Below are 20,942 nucleotides of genomic sequence, written 5' to 3' on the forward strand. Positions count from 1 at the left end.
CAGAAATCTTAAAGCTGCAGGCAACTTTACACGTTGGCATCTCCAAATGGCAGCTGTTGGAAGACTTTGAACTTTTAATAACCCAGAAATCGTGGAAAGCGACATTACTAACCACTTGTGTGGAAAGTGTCTGGTTTGTCGCGGTGAGGAAGACCGGCAACATTTCTAATGCGTGTCGAGTTTTCTCACAGCTTTTGAGGAAAAGGTTTTAATTTGGCTTTTGGATTTGATTTCTGACTTCCTTTGGCGGGGCAGCGTCTGAGCTCAGCGTTTTCTTGGCAAGCACAGTAAATCCATACTCTCGGTTACAGGGCATGTGATACTCTCCTGTGTTTCTACCACACATTCTGATTGGACAAAACAGTGTTGAATGACAAAACGTACAACAAAAGCACTATGGCGTCCTGTTGTCGTGATACCTGTTGGTAAATGCTTGACTCACATCTGGAGAACGAGACGTGAATGACGGGCGGACACTTGCTCGGAAACCTGCAAGGTCTGAATCACGTAGGAGACTTCTGTTCTCTTATAAGAGCATGTCTGATTTTCTCACCTTGTCTATGCGCAAAGTTGGACAAAATAGTAATTAATGACATCAGAGCTGAATCAGCATCCCTCCAGCACAGTCGCAAAGATATTGTGGCATTCTCAATAAGCTTCTTAAAGATATTATTGTCTTTGGTTTGGATTGTTTGTTTCTATTTCCAACAGACTGAGTCCTTGCTCTATATGAACACCAAGTCATTTTTCATCCATAAATCAGAAAGTTCATCATGATGAAAATGTTCCCAGCACTTTGGGAAACCACCATGTACTAGATTTGGAGTTAAATTATAACTTTGAAATACATTTTTGGGCTTCGCGACAACATTTTGTAGATAAAGGAAGAGCAGTCGTTGTGTAATGGGACAATGACAAAAGCCTTTTGTGATTTATTCACAGTTAATCTGTCTTGATAATTGGAAAATATGCGAAGTCGAGGACCTCACCTGACTGAAATAGTTCTTTATTAAATTACTAATTCTCTTAAGTGAAATCTTACTGTGAAGGCAAATTACTGTGACATAATGTTTCAAGTCATTCACTAATTTGATGAACGTCCTGCATACAGACTCAAATTCCTGCCATAATTAAATTGCTTTGTGTCCAAAATGCGTCGCAGTGTTGCAATGCAGGGATGTTTGCCGATGCTGGATTTAGTGAGTCGGTCGTTCGCTGAGATGCAGGAGTGACGTATGTGCTGTAAATCATGTGGGAGTGTCTGCGATTATTTGGATTAAAAATCCTTTGGATATTTCTATTTTTGTCTCGCCATTGTAAACTTTTAGAATGAAATCTGTCCAGTTTTTACATTACATTTCATTTAGCTGACGCTTTTATCCAAAGCGACTTACAATAAGTGCATTTCAACCATGAGGGTACAAAACCCAGAACAACAGGAGTCAAGAAAATACAATTTCTCCAAGAAAGCCAAACTACAAAGATCTATCAGTAAGTGCCATTTTAAGCTACTAAAGTTCTACTGTTCAAGGTAAAGTCGGAAGAGGTGTGTTTTTAGTTTGCGGCGGAAGATTTACAGAGTTTCCTCTGTCCTGATGTCGGTGGGGAGCTCATTCCACCATTTAGGAGCCAAGACGGCAAACAAGTTTCATGCCCTGAAAGGCGTTTGTGTTCGGAGGACTTCAAGTTAGAGGGCGGGAAGTAGCTTCTGTTTTCTTTCTTAATTTATTTCTTTGACATTGCTTCACATCTTTTTTTTGTTTTGTTTTTTAGATTAGCCTTGTCACACTTTGACTGCCTGCCATCTCTCTCCCTCTCACCCACATTTACGTGGTGTAAATGTGGGTGAGAGGGAGAGAGCATGTTTTTCCACCTTAAGCTTCGTTTTCTGTCTGCAGCTCTCCAAACAAACCCTAAACAAGTTGTCCAAAGCCTGTGCAGAGAGGGGAGGGGAATGGGGGGGGGGGGGGGATCTGGGCGGCGGCCACGGCTCGGCTGCATCCTATTAGGACTGGAAGTGTTGAAAAGGGGTGTGGCCTGGAGCCAGTAACATCTGTGCCCGTCCCGTCACCCCACCCCCCCACCCTCCTCCCCCCCCCCACATCATTCTGCAGAGAGGAGCAGTGCTCGGGAGAGAGAGGATACGCTGAGGAGAGAAGAACTCGCCCGGCCAGCTGGCTGTTAGCAAGATCTCAAACAGCAGCTCGTTCTGTATGGCGAGTTTATCCCTCGTCGTCGTCCCCCCCACCTCCCCCCCCCACCCTCCACACCTCTTCAGAAAAACGCAGCCTCCGTCTAACTGGGATTTTCCTCTCGGCCGATTTTGACTAGCCTCCGGCGAGGTGCTCATTAGCCACTCCATCCCCGAGCCGACGACTTTTGAACCTGCGTGGATTTACATACCTTGCGCAGGAAATGCTCCCCCGTGCGCCGTGTTCGAGCGTCGCTTTCCCTGTCGACGGTGCAGAAAGCCGGACCCTGCCGCGATTTTTCCGGATGTAAAGGGAATGCTCGGAGCGCGACGGGGACGAGCTCGCCGCCGGACAGGGTAAGACGGGCTCGCCGATTCCGCCTATTCTACCCTGTAATCAAATGAATGCGGGGAAAAGGAGCGCAGGAGCTGAAGCCGGCTCGCTGCTCGCTGGAATGTTTGTGACCGGGAGATAGTTGGAGGCTATCGGCGTGAGGGGAGCTGCCGGGTTCGCTTTATCACTCCCCAGAATACAATCTGGACTCCGCTCACCAAATACGTAGGTGATTGTGTCACGTCTGTCTAATTAGGAGGTGTTGGTGCAGGGAAGGAAAAAAAAAAAACAACAACAAAAAAAAAACAGTGTTGCCGTAGTAACTGGGGGATGGGAGGATGACGAGGGTCCTCCGATCAGACCCCGGGGCTGATTTCGTGGTGGGAGAGTAGTCCTGTGCATGCAGGGAATGCCCCCATAATGACAAGGCTGCTCTGTAGGTGAGGTGAGGTGGTGGTAGAAATATGTGATCTCAAACACACACACACACACACACACACACACACACACACACACACACACACACACACACACACACAGAGGCTACAGGCTGTTACCTCCCACCAGCTTCTCGCTCTGGTTTGGCGAACGCAGCCCGTTATCAGTATCAACTGAGCGTCAGACAGAGGGAGAGGATGGATGGCATACTCTTTCCATGAGGGGGGGCGGAGTGCAGATGATCAGGTCAATGAAAAGGAAAGTCACCTTGAGCAGGGAAGCGGGTCCGTTCATTCACCTCACTCACTTCCTGCTGCTGCCCATCCTTCTCGGGTTCCACTCGCGCTTCCGCCGCCTCCCTCGAGAGGCCGTTTATACTCCATATCGGATGTAAATACTCGACGGGCCGACGTTGTTGCAAAGGACTGACAGCTTGCCTTCGTAACTCTGCAGGATTTCCTGCCATCTCTGAGCGACGGAAAACTCGATCTTACGCTGTAATCCTTAATGGTTTTGTAATTTTTTTTTAGTGCGCCGAATTAGAGACACGATCCTATTTTCTTCCTCATAAACCTCCAGAACAGATTAAAAAGGAGGGTAATGTGCAATGGAAGGAGCTTACATTTAAATCGCCCACCCACCCAGCCCGCACCGGTCACCCGCCGCTCGGGTTGCCATAGCAACTGAGGAAGAGGTAGGGATTTTTTTAAAGGACAGGCTGTCGCTCAGGGTACCCTAGAAAAGACTCTAACGCTCTCCACGCCCCATTATTGACCGTCCTCTGGTCGTTTATTTCACTACGCGGGAAATAAATGTGTGGCTATTCTTAGTCGGCGCCTGGCCGTGGTGCACATCATAACGTTCCCTCCGCAGTACATCACGACGACAGCTACTGGTGCTTTATAATGTTTGCAGTCATTCAAAGAGCAGCTTTTCTATCTCAACTCGCCAGTTGTTTATTACTTCATTCTTTGCCTAAACACTCACTTCCTTTCCTTAACAGTGACGCTCAATTTCTCATCGTCACATCTTTAATGACGACAGAAGCAGGATGACACTAATTCAATAAATGCGCCGATCGCCTTTCCCGTCTGCTGATAGTCGAGGACATATCGATTCCCAGCCTCCTGCTCGCATTCTAGTCATCAGCTATCCGGTTAAGAACCTTCTGCTCATGAAAAACCAAAGAAAAATGTGCTGCTTTTTATGTGCATGTCCGATTAGCGTTGAGAGTAAATATATATATATATATATATTCCATGATACATTTCCTGCGTCACTGGAAAGGAGCTGCAGACGCAGTTCTTCTTGCACCGGCTTCCGTTGTCTTGACGCGTACATTTGTGGCCGGAAGAACGACTGCTCGGGCCGTCACGGTAGCCAGGAGGTGCTTTCCGTGCTGCACCCAAAAAAAAAAAAACACCTAAATCTTGTTTCCTGACTGACTAGACTAGACATCTGCATAAACGGGCGGAACGTCCCTTTAAATATCACAGTCTTAATGATTACGCGCAGCATTTCCACCACCGTCTGCTCATCGGATTCGAGATGACGCAGTACAGTTGTTAGGAACTTCACATGCAGAATTTAGGAGATGCAAATTACAACAGCATGAATATTGCTGAGGTAAACAATTTAGCAATTTATAAAGTGAACTTGAACCCGTGACAGATTTAGATCCTAGAACAAACGCTGCTGTCCTGAAATAGGCGAGTTGTTTGAAATGTTAGCACGAGTTTGAAGCTGCAGTTTTTTTTTTTTTGTTTGTTTTTTTGTTCTGATTCTTTCACAAGTGGAACGACAAGAGCTCTTCATATTTTGGGACTATTTTTAAACCGAGCTGTTTTTTTTTTTTCTCCCCCCCCCCCTGTTTCGTGGAACATCGCCAACAAACGGAGCCCAAGTAACTTCGGCAGAAACTCTGGCAAGGATGTTGTCGCCTGTTCAAGTAGTTCCCTGTTTTGCCCCGAGTCTAACCTCCACTTGAAGGGCTGACCCGTGGAAGAATGCTAACATGTTTAAGGTGGGGGTTGGAGAATCTGTCTGCAGGACCAGTTTGACAAGCTTTGCATGTTGAAGGAACAGCAGCCTTTTAACCCACTTTTTAATCTCTGTCCTCCCCACATTTTAGCTGCACACTTCCCAGTCATAAATGTACTTTTTTTTTTTTACTTTGTGATATTATTCTTTCATGTAAGAATTAAAGGGAAATACCACCAATTTTTTTTTATTTTTTTTTATTTTTTTTATAAAGCCAATGGACAGCTCAGTATATTGTAGAGAAGACGCCTTCTTATTTTTGGAATAAAATGTGTTCTTCTCATGTCTAATCGAAGGCAAAAATGATCATGAACTCGCCGCAGAAATCGATTTCTAAAAACATTGCCGATTTGTTCAAAGCATCCAGGAAGTACAGGAGATCAGAGGCGCAGTTTCTACTTCTGCGTTCGAGTTCCTTCCTTATTAAATTGTTATCGTCGAAACAAATATATGACGATAAACCTGCCGTTGAAGGGACCGTTTCCACGCTTCGTGAGAAACTACAGAGGGTACCGCGTTTTGGATTCACAAGTGACTGAATCTTTCCAAGGCATCAAAACAACGCTACTGACCGACATATCGGCACTGGATCTGCACAAGCCTCTGTTTGTAAAGTAAAGCCGTTGCCCGCCAGACAAAACATGTCAACGAGTCAGATCATCACCAAAATCTGTTGATCCAACAATCGGTTATAGCTCGAAGATCAAACTCGGCATACGCTGGTCAGCTTTCGTCATACTCTTTCTCATTCTTCTCTTTATATTTAATGATCATTTTTGACCAGATTTTAACTTTGGCTGTGGTTGAAGATACAGGGGGTGTTGTTGTTTTTGGTTTTTTTTGCTCAATCATGTCAGTCGTCGTACACCCCCGACCACGATACTATCTCCAGATGAAACGTGCGTGAAGATCATGAGTCTGTGTAATGAGCGAAGATGTTGGATTAAATGACCTTTATGTAACGGGGCTAATGGAATCTGCTGGTTTTAGCCCACAACAGATACCGCCGTGTATCTGCTGTATTGGCAGCAGAGCACCAGAAGAGTATTTTGATTTATTGTGCACCAATATATTATGTTGAATAATACAGTTATCATCCTGACCTTCATTTTCACAAAACAGCCCACAGACAGAATTTTACTTTTTTTTTCAGCAGCTGTTTAAATAGAAAACCAGAACAGTGTTTTTCCTGTTTGAAGAGTGAAGGGTTTCATTGTGGTTCGGGACATTTTTATAGTAACGGAAGCAAAGGATAAACAGACACAAGAATTTGTTAAATTGTTAAAGACTCTTGTTATAGCATTTGTAAAGCCCAAGGAGATATCTTCAGATTTCTTTTACGGTCCGACCAACGAGAATGCAACCCGAAAACATTCAAGTGATATAAAACGGATAAAAGGACTTAAACGACAAACTAAATCTTCAAATATTTTTGCAATAAAACAGACTAAAACCACAAGTAGCTTTAGACTTGATTAAAGTAGTTTAAGTAGTCCTATTTTAGTTTAAATTTTTTTTATTTTAACCGTGTTATTTCAAATCAACGAGTATATGCAAAGGAAAGTATATGCATATGCAAATTCTTTGCGTTGCCGCCACAGCTCGGACTCGGTTGCGGTCAGCGGTCACGACTTCAAAGTCTTACAAGAACTGAGCTTTTATAACCCGCGGCCCTGTAGACGAGTATAAAAACGTTGAGCTGGTGGAAGAAACGCTTCCTTTGTCCGTCCCCGCGCTGTTATCCGTCCCTCTTCGCTCTTACAGCGTCTCTGTATGTTAATCCTGTAATCTGAGAGTCAGTTCAGCGCTGCTCCCTCAGCCATGTGACATTAATGCTCCGGAGGCAAATTCTTTGCCGCATCTCGACACCCGGTCATGTCATTTAAATGCACATGAACACACACACACACACATATTGCAGCCAAACGGCGCCGCGACCGCAACACTGCTGCGTTCACACCGAGGACAATTCTGACAGGCTCTAAAAAGTGATCGATTTTTTTTAATCTCCTCGTAACCTGCCACTCAGCATTTCCGTAATGGCCCAGTTATTTTCTGATGAGTGTCACAAAGTCTGCACGTGTTTACTCATTGTGTGCTCGGGGAGCCGACGGCTGTGTGCGCTGTCCAGCTGTGCAGGACAACATGGACACCTCTGTGTCATTTGTAGACGCCGCAGCTGAACCAATGAAAATGAAGACGGTGTGAAACCCAAGTTTGAACGGGAGATATTTCCCAAGTTTGTTTTTCTTTCTTGATGGGACAAAACCGACATGCACGACATGCGCTACAGTTCAGTTGCATTTGATTGTTGTTAATGTTGCACTTTTTGTGTCTGTGACCAAACCCCCTCCCCTCCCCACCCACCCCACCCCACCCCTCCTGTGGACACAGTTTTGAGTTTCAAAGGTTGAGCAAACAGCCAGTGTTCAAATGCTGGGTTGCTGATTGATTTTCACTCGGGCAGCTCCAGGCTCAGGCTGTGTATTTTGATGAAAGGACTACCACTAGCCTTATTGTGTTAGTCCTGTGCCTTTTATTTGCTGCAGTCCAGACTGATCCAAAATAAATGACCAAGCGCAGAGAACAACAGTCCTGGGGTTCTCCAAAAGCCTCTCCTGCTGAAAATGAGTGCAGCGTCCTGCAGTTCTTGCGCTGTCCTGCCAAACCATGAACTGTGCAGCGAGTATTGGTTTGACGTAAGAGAGCACGTTTATAGTTCTCAAATGAAACTCTTGTCAGTGTGAGAGGCACTGTGTAGTGGAGCAGTGTGTCATGGCTGCAATGTTGAGTTGCTTGGCTTTGAAAATGCTGTGATGAGATGATCATCAAATCGTAAATCTGATGCATCCCAAATCCTAAATCAGAAAAGAAGATTATACTTCTGTGCACCAAATACCTTTCTGCTCCAGCCACAGCTGCAGCTCCACTCTGCACAACCAAACCTTCTACTCACAGCTGTAACATCTTTTTTTTTTTTTTTTTTTTTTTTTTTTTTTTTTTTTTTTTTAATGTAACATGAAATGATTTAGGTCCTCTTTGGCTGTTAATGTGGCAGAATATACCATCTTGGGTTAGAGCCATGGCATTGTGTAAGAATGATGATAAGAGTAGTATGATGCTGTATTATTTTATATTTTCCAGGAGAAATTATATTTTTATTTAGACTTTAGGGATTCACAGTTTTTCTCAAGGGTTTTTCACACAGATTGTTTCCAAGTATAGTTTTTTTTTTTAACTCGGTGTGACGCAACCCTGCTGCCAAATATATGTATTGAATTTCATTACTGTCTTAACATCATAGACTTTATATAAAAGCGGACGAAGCTGAAAAATGAGGCCAATGCGGAAGTGTCTTCAACTGCAGTACGACACGTGCCGCTGGCTGGCTTCAAAAAGGCTCCGGCTCCATAGACTCCCATTCAGCTTCTCTGAAGATGAAATACAAAGTCGGTTTGATTGACAGGCTTATGGTGCAGTCAGGTTTCCCGCTATAGGTGGGCGGGAATAGTGTTCTCCTAGGATGGAGCCAGATCCACCGGTCGCTCCTCCCCGTCTCGTCCAAATATGGTCACTTCTGGCTCCCAAGATGGCGACGGCCAAAACCCGAACTCGAGACGGCAAACCGGTGGGTGATGTCACCGTTGGTTTGCAGCTCGCTTTACACCCACATTCTTGTTCAAGACTTCTTTCGGCTCTACGACTTCTTTGGGAAAGTTGTTCATCTGTATCTTATTCCATCAAACATTAGTGCAACTTATCAAAAAATTAAAGCGCCCGAATCTGCTGAGAGATGCCAGCTGGTGCAGAAGAAGGTATTTTGCACATCTGTTTTCAATACGCTGCTGTCCACTGTGTTCTCGTTCCAAGGTTGAATTCCTGCTCCAAGTCAAGCACATGCTAGGTTGTTAGCATCAGCTTGAACTTGACCTGTTAGCATTTATAAATGAAGCACAAAGCCACCAATTAATGAACGCTGTTAATTCGCGGCTGCTTATTTACTATGAGGACGATACGCACTATGGGGATTTTTGGATTTTTTTTTTTTTAGGAAGTGATTTCTTCGCTTGAAATGAGCAGTTTGATTTCGCACAAATTGCTTTGTGTTAAGAAGAACTGTGACAGAAGATCATTGTTGGATGGGCTGTCGCCCAAGCGACCGCAGCCCACCGGCCTACATTATTTCCAGTACGGAGTTTACTGTGCCGTCAGACAAACCCTTAAAATCTTTTAGTAATTGCGAACGGTAAGAGGAGGTTGAGGAGGTCAATGAAATGGACACCGCCGGAAGAAAGGAAAAGGGAGAAGAGGCTGAGCCGGACGGAGACGGTTGGATGAAGGGCGTCGGGTCGTCGCCGTGTTCCCGCTCCCTGTTCTTCACTCTCCTCCACACATGTTCAGTAACGTGAGTGTGTTCCTCTGTGTTTAGCTCACGATCGCTCCTCTCGGCTTCTGCCTTTTCTCCGGTCAGACCTGACAGCGCCGCAGGTTTTCACGGGGAGGTCTTGGACGGGCACCATGCACGGCCTCGCACTCACTTCGCAAACACTGGGATGCTTTTTTTTTTTTTTACAGTCTGGGCCCGTGCCAGGTCATCCACTCAACCACATGGTCGAGAAAACAACAAGAGTGTCCGCAGACGGAAATCTCCCTCGCACAAAGAGAGAAGTGTTTGGCTGAATACGAGTGGGCGGGTCTAATTATCTGATGTGTGTGAATGAAGGAGTGCAAAAGAATCCGCCTTTTACCGTACGCAGCTGCCTACGAAAGGCACGACGGCGTCCCAGAGCCGGTTTACGTTGCTATAAACAGCTTTGTTCTTGGTTATATAAGCGCAGCTGTTGCATGGCATAATCGTCAACTTTCAGACTGTTAACATTTCGAACGTGCCAGCTCGGAGGATAATTCCCGCAAATAACCAATAATCCTGCTAAGTGTTACTGCTCGGGCAGCTCAGGGGTCAGTTGAACCTGTCGGCTGGCACATCGGTGGACCGGCTCGGTTTCGAGCGGCTGACGGCTGAAGGCGTTGTTGTATGTACGTGTTGTTGAGCGTCACCAGGCTCACCTGGCTATAGGAGGAATGTCGTCCTGTTGCAACAAGCCTCCGTTGTGTTGCGAGCCTTGACCGTCTGACAGACAACCTCCGGGGGCTAATGTCGGAGCGCTTCGGTCTCAAGAGGGTTCGCAATTACGGCACAAAGTCCTCCCGGTGACAGCGGTCCGTTCAAACCTTCCCCGTTTCCTGCTTCCTGCAGCTGGAACCGGACCAGCGTCGTCCCGCTCTGCTGCACGAGTTTACACAAAGTTTACAGTCTGCTTTAGCTAATGGAAAAGATGGACAGGTTTGTGGACTAATATGGTCAAAGAGGGCTTTGAGTCGTTTCTTCTCTTCATGCCAGAATAGATGGTGAGCGTGAAGTCAAGCAGCTGCTGCCGAGGCCTCCAGTAGTCAATTTGGAAAAGTCAAGGATGTGTCAAAATAAATACACTATTCAGTGTGTTAGTAAGAGTGAGCTGCTGTGTACTTTATCCCACGTGTGGCCATTGGGCTTCGGGCACCTCTTCTGTCTTGTATACTATATGCTTTTCATTTGCTGCCCGTTGTGTATATTAGTCTTTATATTAGAACAGAGTCATTATTCTTATGATGGAATTTGTTATACTATTGTTAATTTTGTTTGACAGTTTGCCCATTTAATACTAGTTTGTTGGCGACCCGAAGACAGAAGTTGTAATGTGATTAAGTGCTCATTGCAGCACATTTCAGTATTAATCCCGTCTGCCTGAGACAAAATTGACAAAATTGTTAAATGATATTTTATCTTTGTGTTTTGATTTTAGTCCCTATGGATTTGCTTCTTTTTTTTCTTTTTACAGATGAGTAATGAAAGTATAACTGATTTCAAGATCTTCTGGTGGCTGGGAAGAAGCTTATAACAACTTTGGTGACTGTTGCACATTTGTTTAAAAAACACAGCTGCTGGATGGAGGAAACCCAGATGAACCAAAAAAGGGGCTAAAATGGGACAGTGATGACATCAGGCTTTATTTAGGTAGACCACAAAATTGACTTTTTATGATTCCACTCATAGGAAATGTCCTCACTTTCTCCTTCGGAAGAAATAACTTTCGCTGCCGTCTGTTGCCCGAGCTAACTGAGAACAGTGACCCGCAATCTTCGATCACAGCTGAGGACGTGACCCGGCCGGCCGGACTGAATTTAGAAATGGTTCTGGGTGCAGCCTTTGACCTATAGGAAATCACGGGGAACGGTTGAGTGGACATGGTAACCATGGTTATGGTCATTGGGCCACCGGTCACCAAGAAAAGACATCCAGAAATTCCTGCATGTCAGCACAGCCTCTGTGGTTGAAGATGCTCGGCTTCGCACCGCTGGTGAAGGAGGGAGACTGTGGAGCTGTTTTTGTGACATGCTGAGGACAGCGTCCTCGTGGATATCTGGACATTACATCCTCACTGGCCAGAAAGCAGAGTGTTCTTGCGCACTTGATTCCCATATACCGGCTTGAATTTGAGCCAGTAGGCCAGCGAGCACACAGCATACAGCTTTCTCGTCTTTCTGTCTTCGTGTTCCTGTATTGATTAGTAGTTTGTTACAAGTCCAACGTGTTTATGTTATTTGTAGGGAGGTAGGAAGTCGGGTCTCGTCTTAAAATCGTACGTTTTGTTGAACTTCTTTTTAGCTTCAGTAGCAACTGTGACTAAATGTATTGAAAGCAGTAAGCAGAGATAGTCTGGTCTCGTCAAAATAGTCTGCAACTCTTGAGGGTGAAATGGATGTCTGCACCAGAATTTCATGCCAATTGATGCCAAAAGACATTTGACTCAAAGCCACATGATGGCAGTTGAGAAAGTGTCAGCAATCATTGAAGTCATCACCGTCTCTAAATGTTGCTCCAATCCATCCAGTAGTTGGATATTGAGATACTTTAGACCGTAGCCATGAATGTGATTCATAGAAACCTAAAATACACTCTTAAGCGTTTCTATGAATCTACTGAAATGCAGTCAGGCTCATTGAATCCTCACCTGGAAGAACTTTCTGTGACGTGCTCAACCCTCCTCAGCAATGCTGCTCATTTGGGACAGCTGGTCTCTATGTATTTTTATCTGTGATATACAGGCAGGGCAGATGATGCAATAGTCCAGCCCAAGGATTGGCCACATTTCCTACATTACTAATACAATTGCAGCTGCTGCAGATTTTAATCCAAATGTGTCATTATATCTACGAAGCAAAACAGCAGGAAGGGGAAGTCGGGCCATTATTATTATCGGGAAGATTGAAGTGTTGTATATTTGAGTTTGATGTGGTCTCTAAATGTTGTAAATCCCACCCGTCACTTTAACAGTAAGCAGGCTGACTCGTAACACCCCCTCAAGGGTTTGCAAAAAGGTCTGTTTAAGCTCTTTACCAGCACTGACCGGGCCAGTCTCCAAAACAACATGCAGCTTCGCACACCTCTCATCGCAGCCATTGTAAACACACCCCTCTAATCATGACTCGTTAGATCTTCAGAGGAAAGCCGATGCTGAATAGGAAGGAAGGGGTAGATGAGAAGGCCTGAATACACTAATCCAGGCAAATTATGGTCTCCATTTCAACCATCACACTGTCATCATGACAGGCCTCTATTGTGTAAACGATATAATTGAATCTTTCACTCCTTGCCCTCAGTGATAAAGTGCATTGTACTTTCCCTTCAAAAACGATGACCCGGCATCAGTAACCATTACCAGGGCCGGAGGTTCCGGTTGTAAGAGTGCGAAACTCGGCGTCTTTGCAGACGGTGTTTTTCCAGCTGCAGTAAGCGACAGCTCTGGTGTTGCTGTGCATATATTCTAGTAGAGCAGAAAGTATCAGTCTTTGTATTTGTTACAATCCAAATGGTGTGTCTGGGGCCAGCTAAACTGCTTGTTGAATAGTTAGATAGCTTTGAAGCTCCCCTCCCCACCCCCACCCTCCACCCCCACCCGCTCCCTCCTTGTGGGTTTAGGCGGGTTTGTGACCGTTTGCGTAACTTTCCAAAACCGACCATCTGAAACTTGCACCCACTTCACGCCCCGATTGGCCAGATGTGGTTAGTTAAGATCAGCATGCTGGGTTTGACTTTCTCTCTGTAGCTATATTTTTGCACTTGATATACAACAAGTTGTTCCACTTTTCACGTGTGCAGCAGTGACGTCCTGCGTGGTCGGACAACACGTCTCACGAACCAGTTCTGACAGAGCGTGGTGTTTCTCGAGCTTATTATGTACTCGGTTTCTGTGATTGATTTTTCTGACCGCCTGTTTTAAAAAAAGGACGAACCGAAGTGGTCCTGACTTCATTCCGCTCTGTGAGGCTAAATTGAGGCCCGTGTTTGAAAACTCACCGCGTCCCTTCTTTGTGTTCGCAGTACTCTCTGACGGAGGCCGAACTCTTGAGGTGGAGGAGGCTGTAAAAGAGGCCCTGACGGAGCCTCCCACCCTCCCTGCCCGACCAGTGGGACACGTTGGATGGCCATGGCTCCTCGGAAGCGTGGCGGCGGTGGCCGCGGAGGCCTCTCCTTCATCTTCTGCTGTTTTAACGGCAGCGACCACCCGGAGATCACCTACAGGCTGCGGGAGGACTTCGCCCTGCAGTCCATGGAGCCGGCACTGCCGATGCCAGGATATGATGAGCTGGACGGCATGTTCTCCGAGTTGGTGGTAAGGCACTCTTCTTCCTTTTCTGGTTTTCTTGTTAAATCCAGACTGCAGTGATTATAAGAGTCCATAAGAAGTGGTTCAGTTCATGTATCTGGAAACATCGTCTGACTAAGTTCGTGATAAATCTGGTGATATTCTATATTTTTAGTGTCAACAAACCCCTTAACAACATTGAATGGATCCTACTACCAAGTGTCGCCTGGGTAGTTAAACCCTGATATAACTCAATCGACTGCACCATCAAAAACACTTAAATGAGCCACACACTTGGGCTGGATGACCTAAAAGTTTGCAGTGGTCTTAATCCTTTTTCTCAAATAGCAAATACTACACAGTACAGTTTAGAAAGACAACCGTTTCGTTCCTAAAACGATCCGGGACGAATTCTGACATCTAAAAACCAACCTGTCATCCCAACAAAGAGGAAGGAACTTAATCGTTCACTCTGAAATACTTTAAACTAATGATCTTTTTAAAAATGAACACCGATGTTCAACATTTTGTTAAACTCAAAAGAGATCTTTTAAAATATACCTCATTGATTACACCGTCTGTTATTCACAAATGAACTGCCACTTCCTCCCAGTGTACCCTTACACTATCCTGTGAGTAATGGGGCCAGTCTGCTTTTCTTTCTGTCTTATTGTCACTTCTAATTTGTCGTGCCCTCCTCTCTCTTCTGGCCCCATTTCCTCTCTCATGGTTGCCACAGTAATCTGAGCATGGCATTTTTTGCACATCAATAGGCCTCATTCAGGAGCTCTTAATGTCTCAGCCTCCTCCATCTGCTAATTGCTTGTTTTTGTCCACCACCCTTTATGAAGACATAATTGAGTAAGTTGAGTGTAACGACGAGGAGGCTTTCAGTTGCTCTGTTTACTAAAAGAAAACAGACACGTGCTTTTCTTTTCACCCAGTAGGAGCCACCACGGGCGTGCATAATCCAAATGGGTTTGCTGGGGGAGAAAATGGCTCACGTTATGAAATACATTCTTGCCAACTGCTCAGTTACAGTCACTTAAACCTGACCTCTGAACTTTCAATGTATTTGAACTCAAAGTGAAGCTTCTTTTCCCCATCCTACATTCGGAGATCCTTTTTTTTTTTTCTTTCCGAGTCAACGAAATCTTAAGCTACACATCTACTGCTTAAAACATGTAGCTGCTCTTTAGCGTCGAGATTATTTTGCCTTTAACACATTCAATACTTACTTGTGACAGTGTGCACCAATTTCACACGATCAATCAATAGTCCAAACAACCACTGTGGGTGATTTGATCATTGCACATATTGATTTGCAGGGCTGCATCAGCACCATTTGCACTAGGTTGCAATTGCACCATTGTTTAGGTGTATATATCTATATATTTGTTTCTTAGCTGTATATATGTCTATATATGTCTGTCCGTTTTTGTTTTTTGTACCCTGAGAGAGAAGCTACAACCGGAGTCAAATTCCTTGTACGTGTAAACATACCCGGTCAATAAAGCTGATTCTGACTCCGATGGTGAACGCTTTAGCAAATATAACCCCAACAGGAAGTTCCACGATGAGTCATAAAACATTTCATAATGAATCTGGTGGGCAAATCACATGAAGTCACAGTAATCCTGATTTGTTGCCCAGTATGAACTCGAAAACAATCAGCCCGTGTTTCTTGGACGTTTTTATACTATACTACTAAATTGCTTAAAAGCTTCCTCATGATTTTCACCTCCTCTTTCACATGAGCTCATTTAGCTTCAGTTATCTTCCGACTGGACTGAAGAAAACCGGAACACAAATATGTTAAAGCTCCAAAAAGTTACATATCTTGCTGATGTGTCTCAGTTGTCCACGTTTTCTCTGCTACTTATTCAGACACTTATTATGACAGCACCCTTCGCGTGCCTCTGGGAAATATCTGTGATAAATTGTGACGCATGTTGTTTCCAGATGTTTGTTACCACATGAGGAGCGCGCAAACCACGCCTTATCTTTCCCCCATTACTCACGTCTAAAGCCGGGAAGACATCTGATCTGATTCAGAGTCGTGCTGAATTTACTAGCGATATCTCAGCTGATTTCACAAGGAGATTTAACACAAACTGATCAGGAATTGAAACCAGAGCTCGATTAGAATTACGCCTGGCACTGGTTTTTGTTTTGGGGAAAAACAAAATAGATTTATGTACATACTTCTAAATTTGCAGGATGATGTTTGATAAATTTTGCAACTGAATGTTGTCCATATTTAAGCCCTGGATATAATATTCTTCCTGCAGTCTTCAATAAAGGATTGTGAAACATATTATTTAGACATGTTCCTTTTCCTTTGAGCCAACGTTTCTTGACTTTTCTTTTTGTTGTTGTTGTTTTTTTTGTGCTTTTTCTTTCAACTTTGCAGGACGAGCTTGACCTTACAGAGAAACACAGGGAAGCCATGTTCGCCCTGCCTGCAGAGAAGAAATGGCAAATCTACTGCAGCAAAAAGAAGGTAAGAGATCCACATCCCTGTCAGCTGGACAGTGCTTCACTCCATAATCAATAACTTCTGTTATTGATTATGAATCCCCTGATCACAGCAGTGTGAGTGTGCTGTCTGTATCTGGGGAAAGCAGATGATCTTTTTTTTTTTCTTCTTTGCCGTCGGTTGTGTGTCACTACCCACACAGTAGAAACACACGAGATAATACGGAACCTCGTGTTTTGTATTGAGATGAAGTCAAAGTTTAGTCCTAAAAGTGAGGTAAGATTTTAGATTTCAGATCTTCACAGGGGCTGACCAGGCAGTAGTTATTATATAATACCGGAGGGCACAGTTTATGTCTTTCTGTCCCCCTCCTGTCTTTTTGACTTTTGTTACAAATACAACTTGTTGTTTTACTCTGACATATTGCTTCTAACCAGAATAATCTGCATTGTCCTGTTCACGGCAGTGCTTTTAAACATCAAAAGCATTATAATTGACATTTTTGGAAATGTTCACTTTCCAGCCGAGAGTTAGATGCGATGATCGCCACCACTCTCATATTGGCATCGTAAATATGAAGCTACTGCCGGAGAATGGTTGGCTTAGCGTAGCACAAAGACTGGAAAACTGGGGAATTTTGTTCCCTTTGGACAGGGCAAGGACGGTTGTCCTCTGTGTCCTCTGTCTGTGCTAAACGGAGGTAATCCGCTGCTGTCAGTAATTTTTGTATCTCATATCTGTAGATGGGATAACATTCTCAGACAGATCTGCCAGAGGAATCTTTTTATACGTGTTCTCCGCTCTCTCTCGCTCTCTTTCTTGGCAGGAAAGTGATTTAGCATTTTTTTTCTCAAAATGCCAAAGTATTCCTTTAATGTAGAAGCTTCATTACTGTAATGTACACCACTGCTCTGTACTTCATTAGTTCACCAGGTAGTTCTTCAGTCCCCAACATTTTGTCTTTAGATGACCTCATCAGTCACTTCACCACCAGCTACTTTGTAATAATTATATTCCCCGGTCTCTTACGCATCTCTTAAATTACAGGTCCCCCCCCCCCTCCCCATCACTACATAATAACTTTTTACTGCTTGAAAAAGCTCCATCATGAATAACTCACTTAGGAGGATGTTACACAAGGTGGATATAAAAATAGCGACGTATAGAGGGAGTAAGACGAAGGCTAAATCTGGCCTCTTCCATTAGATAATCCACTAACAGGGAAGGCAGTGACAGGAACTATGAAAAGTTGAAATGTATTGTAAGAGTGAAGAATTAAAAAGTAGTGTTGTGTCTCCAGTACGTGCAAAGTTTGACTTTGACTGTTCTCCGACACTATAAGGTTGTTATGTCTTTGTTTCATTGTCCTACCTGAATGAAAAACAGAACAGCTCGGCCTGTCTGCTTAAAAGTTTTTTGTTTTTTTCAAATCATGGTTGTACATAATACACCTCACGTAGCCATAACATACTCGACCGCTCTGTGACGGTGTCGTGTTTCATTACGGCCTTTCTTCCTGATAAAAGGACCGTCAGCTGTTCCGCCTCTCTCTGGATATGAATTCATCCTCAGCGTGCAGGAAAAACACAGGCGCCTGCTCTACTTTAGATCAATGTGAACACGGCTACCGCTGAATGTGTCCTCGTATTTTTACAGCAGTGTGTGTCAAGGCCGTAGGTATATGCGTGTAGGATATCCTGTCCTGACTAGTGTGCAGACATGGCGTGCAGACTCATTAATCTTTTCCTACATCTGGTAACAAACTGGATGTCGAGGAGTTCTGGGATTTAGCCTGGTGGATGGATGATATTTAGTGTGTCAGTGTGTCCAGTATAAATCCCCAGCAAACAGCTGCAGAAAGGCGCTGAGGTTATTAAAGCCACTGCAGCAAAAAGTCCTCATACTGTACATACAAAATATGGCACAGCGTTTGAAAAAGTCCTTTTTCTTCACAAATTGATATTTTTATGCACATTTTGATTGAGTAGATGTTTTCAAAATAAACTGGGCCAACCTCAAAAATCAATGTGACAGTGTGTGACAAAAGAATGGAAATAAACATTGGCTTCCCCCCTCCCCACCCAAGAGTTAGATGAGAAGATCAATACTCGCATCGAGGCTCCAGTAAGTCCCGTCTTAGTCTTATTTTGGGGGGGCATTTTGCCTTTTGTTGGATAGTTGCAGTTGATATAGACACAACGCAGGAAAGACATTTGGGGAATGACATGCAGCAAAAGGTCCGGCCAGCTGGGAGTAAAACGGGGCGCTCAGCTGCTGGAGGCATTTTCGCACAAGTGTTATGCACCCTAATCACTTCGTCACTGGGTCGTCCCCAAGTCAGGATAACAAGTTCAGCTCCAGCGTCTTATCTAGCGTACGGACTTAAAAGTTGTATCAATCTTTTTATATAACCTGCAGTGGATATGCGTATTTCCCAAAATGTCCGCCAATGATGTGTTATTATGTTGACAGATCATTTTTATGTAGAAAAAGTTTCTGGTACTACGGGGCTAATAAATATGATCGGAGCGTTGAGAAGCCACGTCGCGAGCAATTATGTTTGTCTCAGGTTTTCCTCTTCAGCCGAACACTCCCTTTGTTTCAGTCTAGATTGCACTTATGGCTTTCTTTCGGCTGCGGACAGCATCCACCAGCCAGTCGCGAGAAGGGACGCGATGGGGGAGAGGACAGCGGAAATGCATCCGCCTGCGTCTTCTCTGCCCCAATTAGTGACCCTATTACAAATAGTCCCAAAAAAAAAAAAAATCTCAACATGTTCTGCTTCTGTTCAGTTCATGTAGAGTTGTTTCAGCGTTGGTGTGAAGGTGGGGGAGGATGTGGGTCAATCAAAGCTTTATGTGCAGCATCGACCTGCAGAACAGGGGCCGGGAGGAAAGGCATCAATATCGCTGACTGTGCAGCTCTGACAGACGGATACATACTCCCCATCTGAGCTCAGGGGGGGAAGTGTGTGTGTGTGTGTGTGTGTGTGTGTGTGTGTGTGTGTGTGTGTGTGTGTGTGTGTGGGCAAAGGAGGCAAAGGAAGCACTCAGCTCTCCAAGGCAAACAGGAAGGCTTCACTTCCACAGGTGCAGCTTGTGTGTGGCGGGGGGTGATAAGGAGGAAGGTGGGGTCATTATCAGGGCACTCAAAGCTCACAAGTGATGAGGTAGCTCTTTTTCACCAGTCGTTTCTTGGCTTGAGAATTCGGGCTGGATGTGGAGGAGATAAGTCAGTCAAAGCTCGGTCTGTTTGGTTTGGCCCGGCACCTGAGCTGATGAAATCATGCTGGAGAGAATCAATCTTCTTCCTGCTTCTCGTCAGCTCTCTTCAAGGCTACATCATCATGCCAAGATGAAGATTTACTGATCTGGTTGTTAGCAGAGATTTTGTAGTTGGGTTTTAAGTTTCATCAAAAAAAAAAAAAAAGAGTTCAACTTCTGAGAGGACAGAGCTGTAACTTCACTTCCCTTTCAAGCAGACTGCCCCATTAAATACATGAAATGGATTCCTGTCTCCTAATGTGTCTTTGATCTTTATTTTCTCAAATGTGGAAAAAAAATAAGTTCCCCAGTAGACTCTCCCAGCTTTTTCTCTCTCATCATGACCCTAAATAAACTGTAGACATGTTAGTGTTTGGAGCCCGCTGACATCCGGGTTAAAAGATGGACTCTGTGAGATGTAACAGGAAGCGGTCCCACCTCTACGTCTGCTCCTCTAATGGACTGGACTCTCTCCGGCGCCCGCCTGGTCAAACTGGCACCGGTCATGAGCGGAACAGCAGAATCGGGCTGTCGCTGCACAAAATCCCTGCAGACCAGCCGAGGTCCAGAGTTTCGACCGGAGCAGCCAACTCTGTGCAGGCCCCTTTATTAACTGACGCCCAATTAGTTTCTGATGGTCACAGTTCACTTGTGCTTAATGGAGCAAGAGTTAAACTGAAAGCCGAGAGGCCTTTTATGTACCAAGCCAAGTTCAGGGTCGAGCCACTTTCTCCTCTGTGCTTCTGTCAGCTTTCTTAAATTGAAAATTAAATCATCTTTAGAATTTATGTTTTATTTTGTTTACGTTTCATATGTAATGTAAACGTGCCAGTCAGGAGATTAATCTCACCGTAAATCAGGCCGGCCGCGTCCTTAATCCACAGTTTTAACATTCATTTGCTGATCTCGAGATTTTCTCAAGCAGCTGTGCTCTGGGTCTTTGGAACTTGTCACCATCTCTTGAAAGTCAGTGAAGTGCTGGAGGATAAAATAGGTTGGATATCTGTGTCGCCCTACTTTGAGTTCTTGCTTCAGTTTTGGCTTTTGGCTATTTATGCCCAAGACCTTCTGTTTCCTGCTGGTGTTTGTGTGTTTCATGTCTTTCAAAGCCAAGTGATCTGACGCATGATGGAAAATGGGAGGAAAGAGGGAAAAAGTCCTTCATCTGTCTTTGAAGTTTGATTCAAACATGTGACATAAACCAAATAACGTGTCCTCTCCTGTGACTTTCTGAAATGTTTCCTTCAAGATCTCGTTCTTGTGTGACATTTTTAAACTCCAATCACTCACAGTTGATATTCATGAACCAAACACATCTTTCTTGAATTCACTTATGTTCTTTTTCTCTTATTATTGTGTCATTTTTCAAAAAAATGTAATTTAATCTCAGCAAAGTGTCATTCATTTTTCTGTATGTTTGTTTTTCAGGAACAAGAAGAAAACAAAAGTGCAACTAGTTGGCCAGAATACTACATCGACCAGCTCAATTCAATGGCAGCTGTAAGTAATG

The 20,942-nt window shown here is 44.3% G+C and overlaps 1 protein-coding gene across 3 annotated transcripts in view; it reads left to right on the forward strand.

Moving 5' to 3' along the window:
• The window catches only part of LOC138203437 (disheveled-associated activator of morphogenesis 1-like), a 46,919-nt gene that overhangs the window by 12,505 nt on the left and 13,472 nt on the right, over positions 1-20,942 (forward strand). For 2 of the 3 annotated variants that reach the window (XM_069158288.1, XM_069158290.1), the window contains exons 1-4: positions 2,146-2,548; positions 13,426-13,717; positions 16,104-16,193; positions 20,861-20,932. In XM_069158288.1, coding sequence (XP_069014389.1) covers positions 13,526-13,717; positions 16,104-16,193; positions 20,861-20,932 — 354 coding nt within the window. In that variant the 5' untranslated portion in view covers positions 2,146-2,548; positions 13,426-13,525. Of the gene's footprint in view, positions 1-2,145; positions 2,549-13,425; positions 13,718-16,103; positions 16,194-20,860; positions 20,933-20,942 lie in introns of those variants that run through there. The other variant, XM_069158289.1, reaches the window with a different exon arrangement.

This window comes from Embiotoca jacksoni, unplaced genomic scaffold (assembly GCF_022577435.1).
Source record: "Embiotoca jacksoni isolate LCO1_2020_lvr unplaced genomic scaffold, fEmbJac1.0.p SCAF_23, whole genome shotgun sequence".
In the NCBI taxonomy this organism is placed as follows: Eukaryota; Metazoa; Chordata; class Actinopteri; family Embiotocidae; genus Embiotoca; species Embiotoca jacksoni.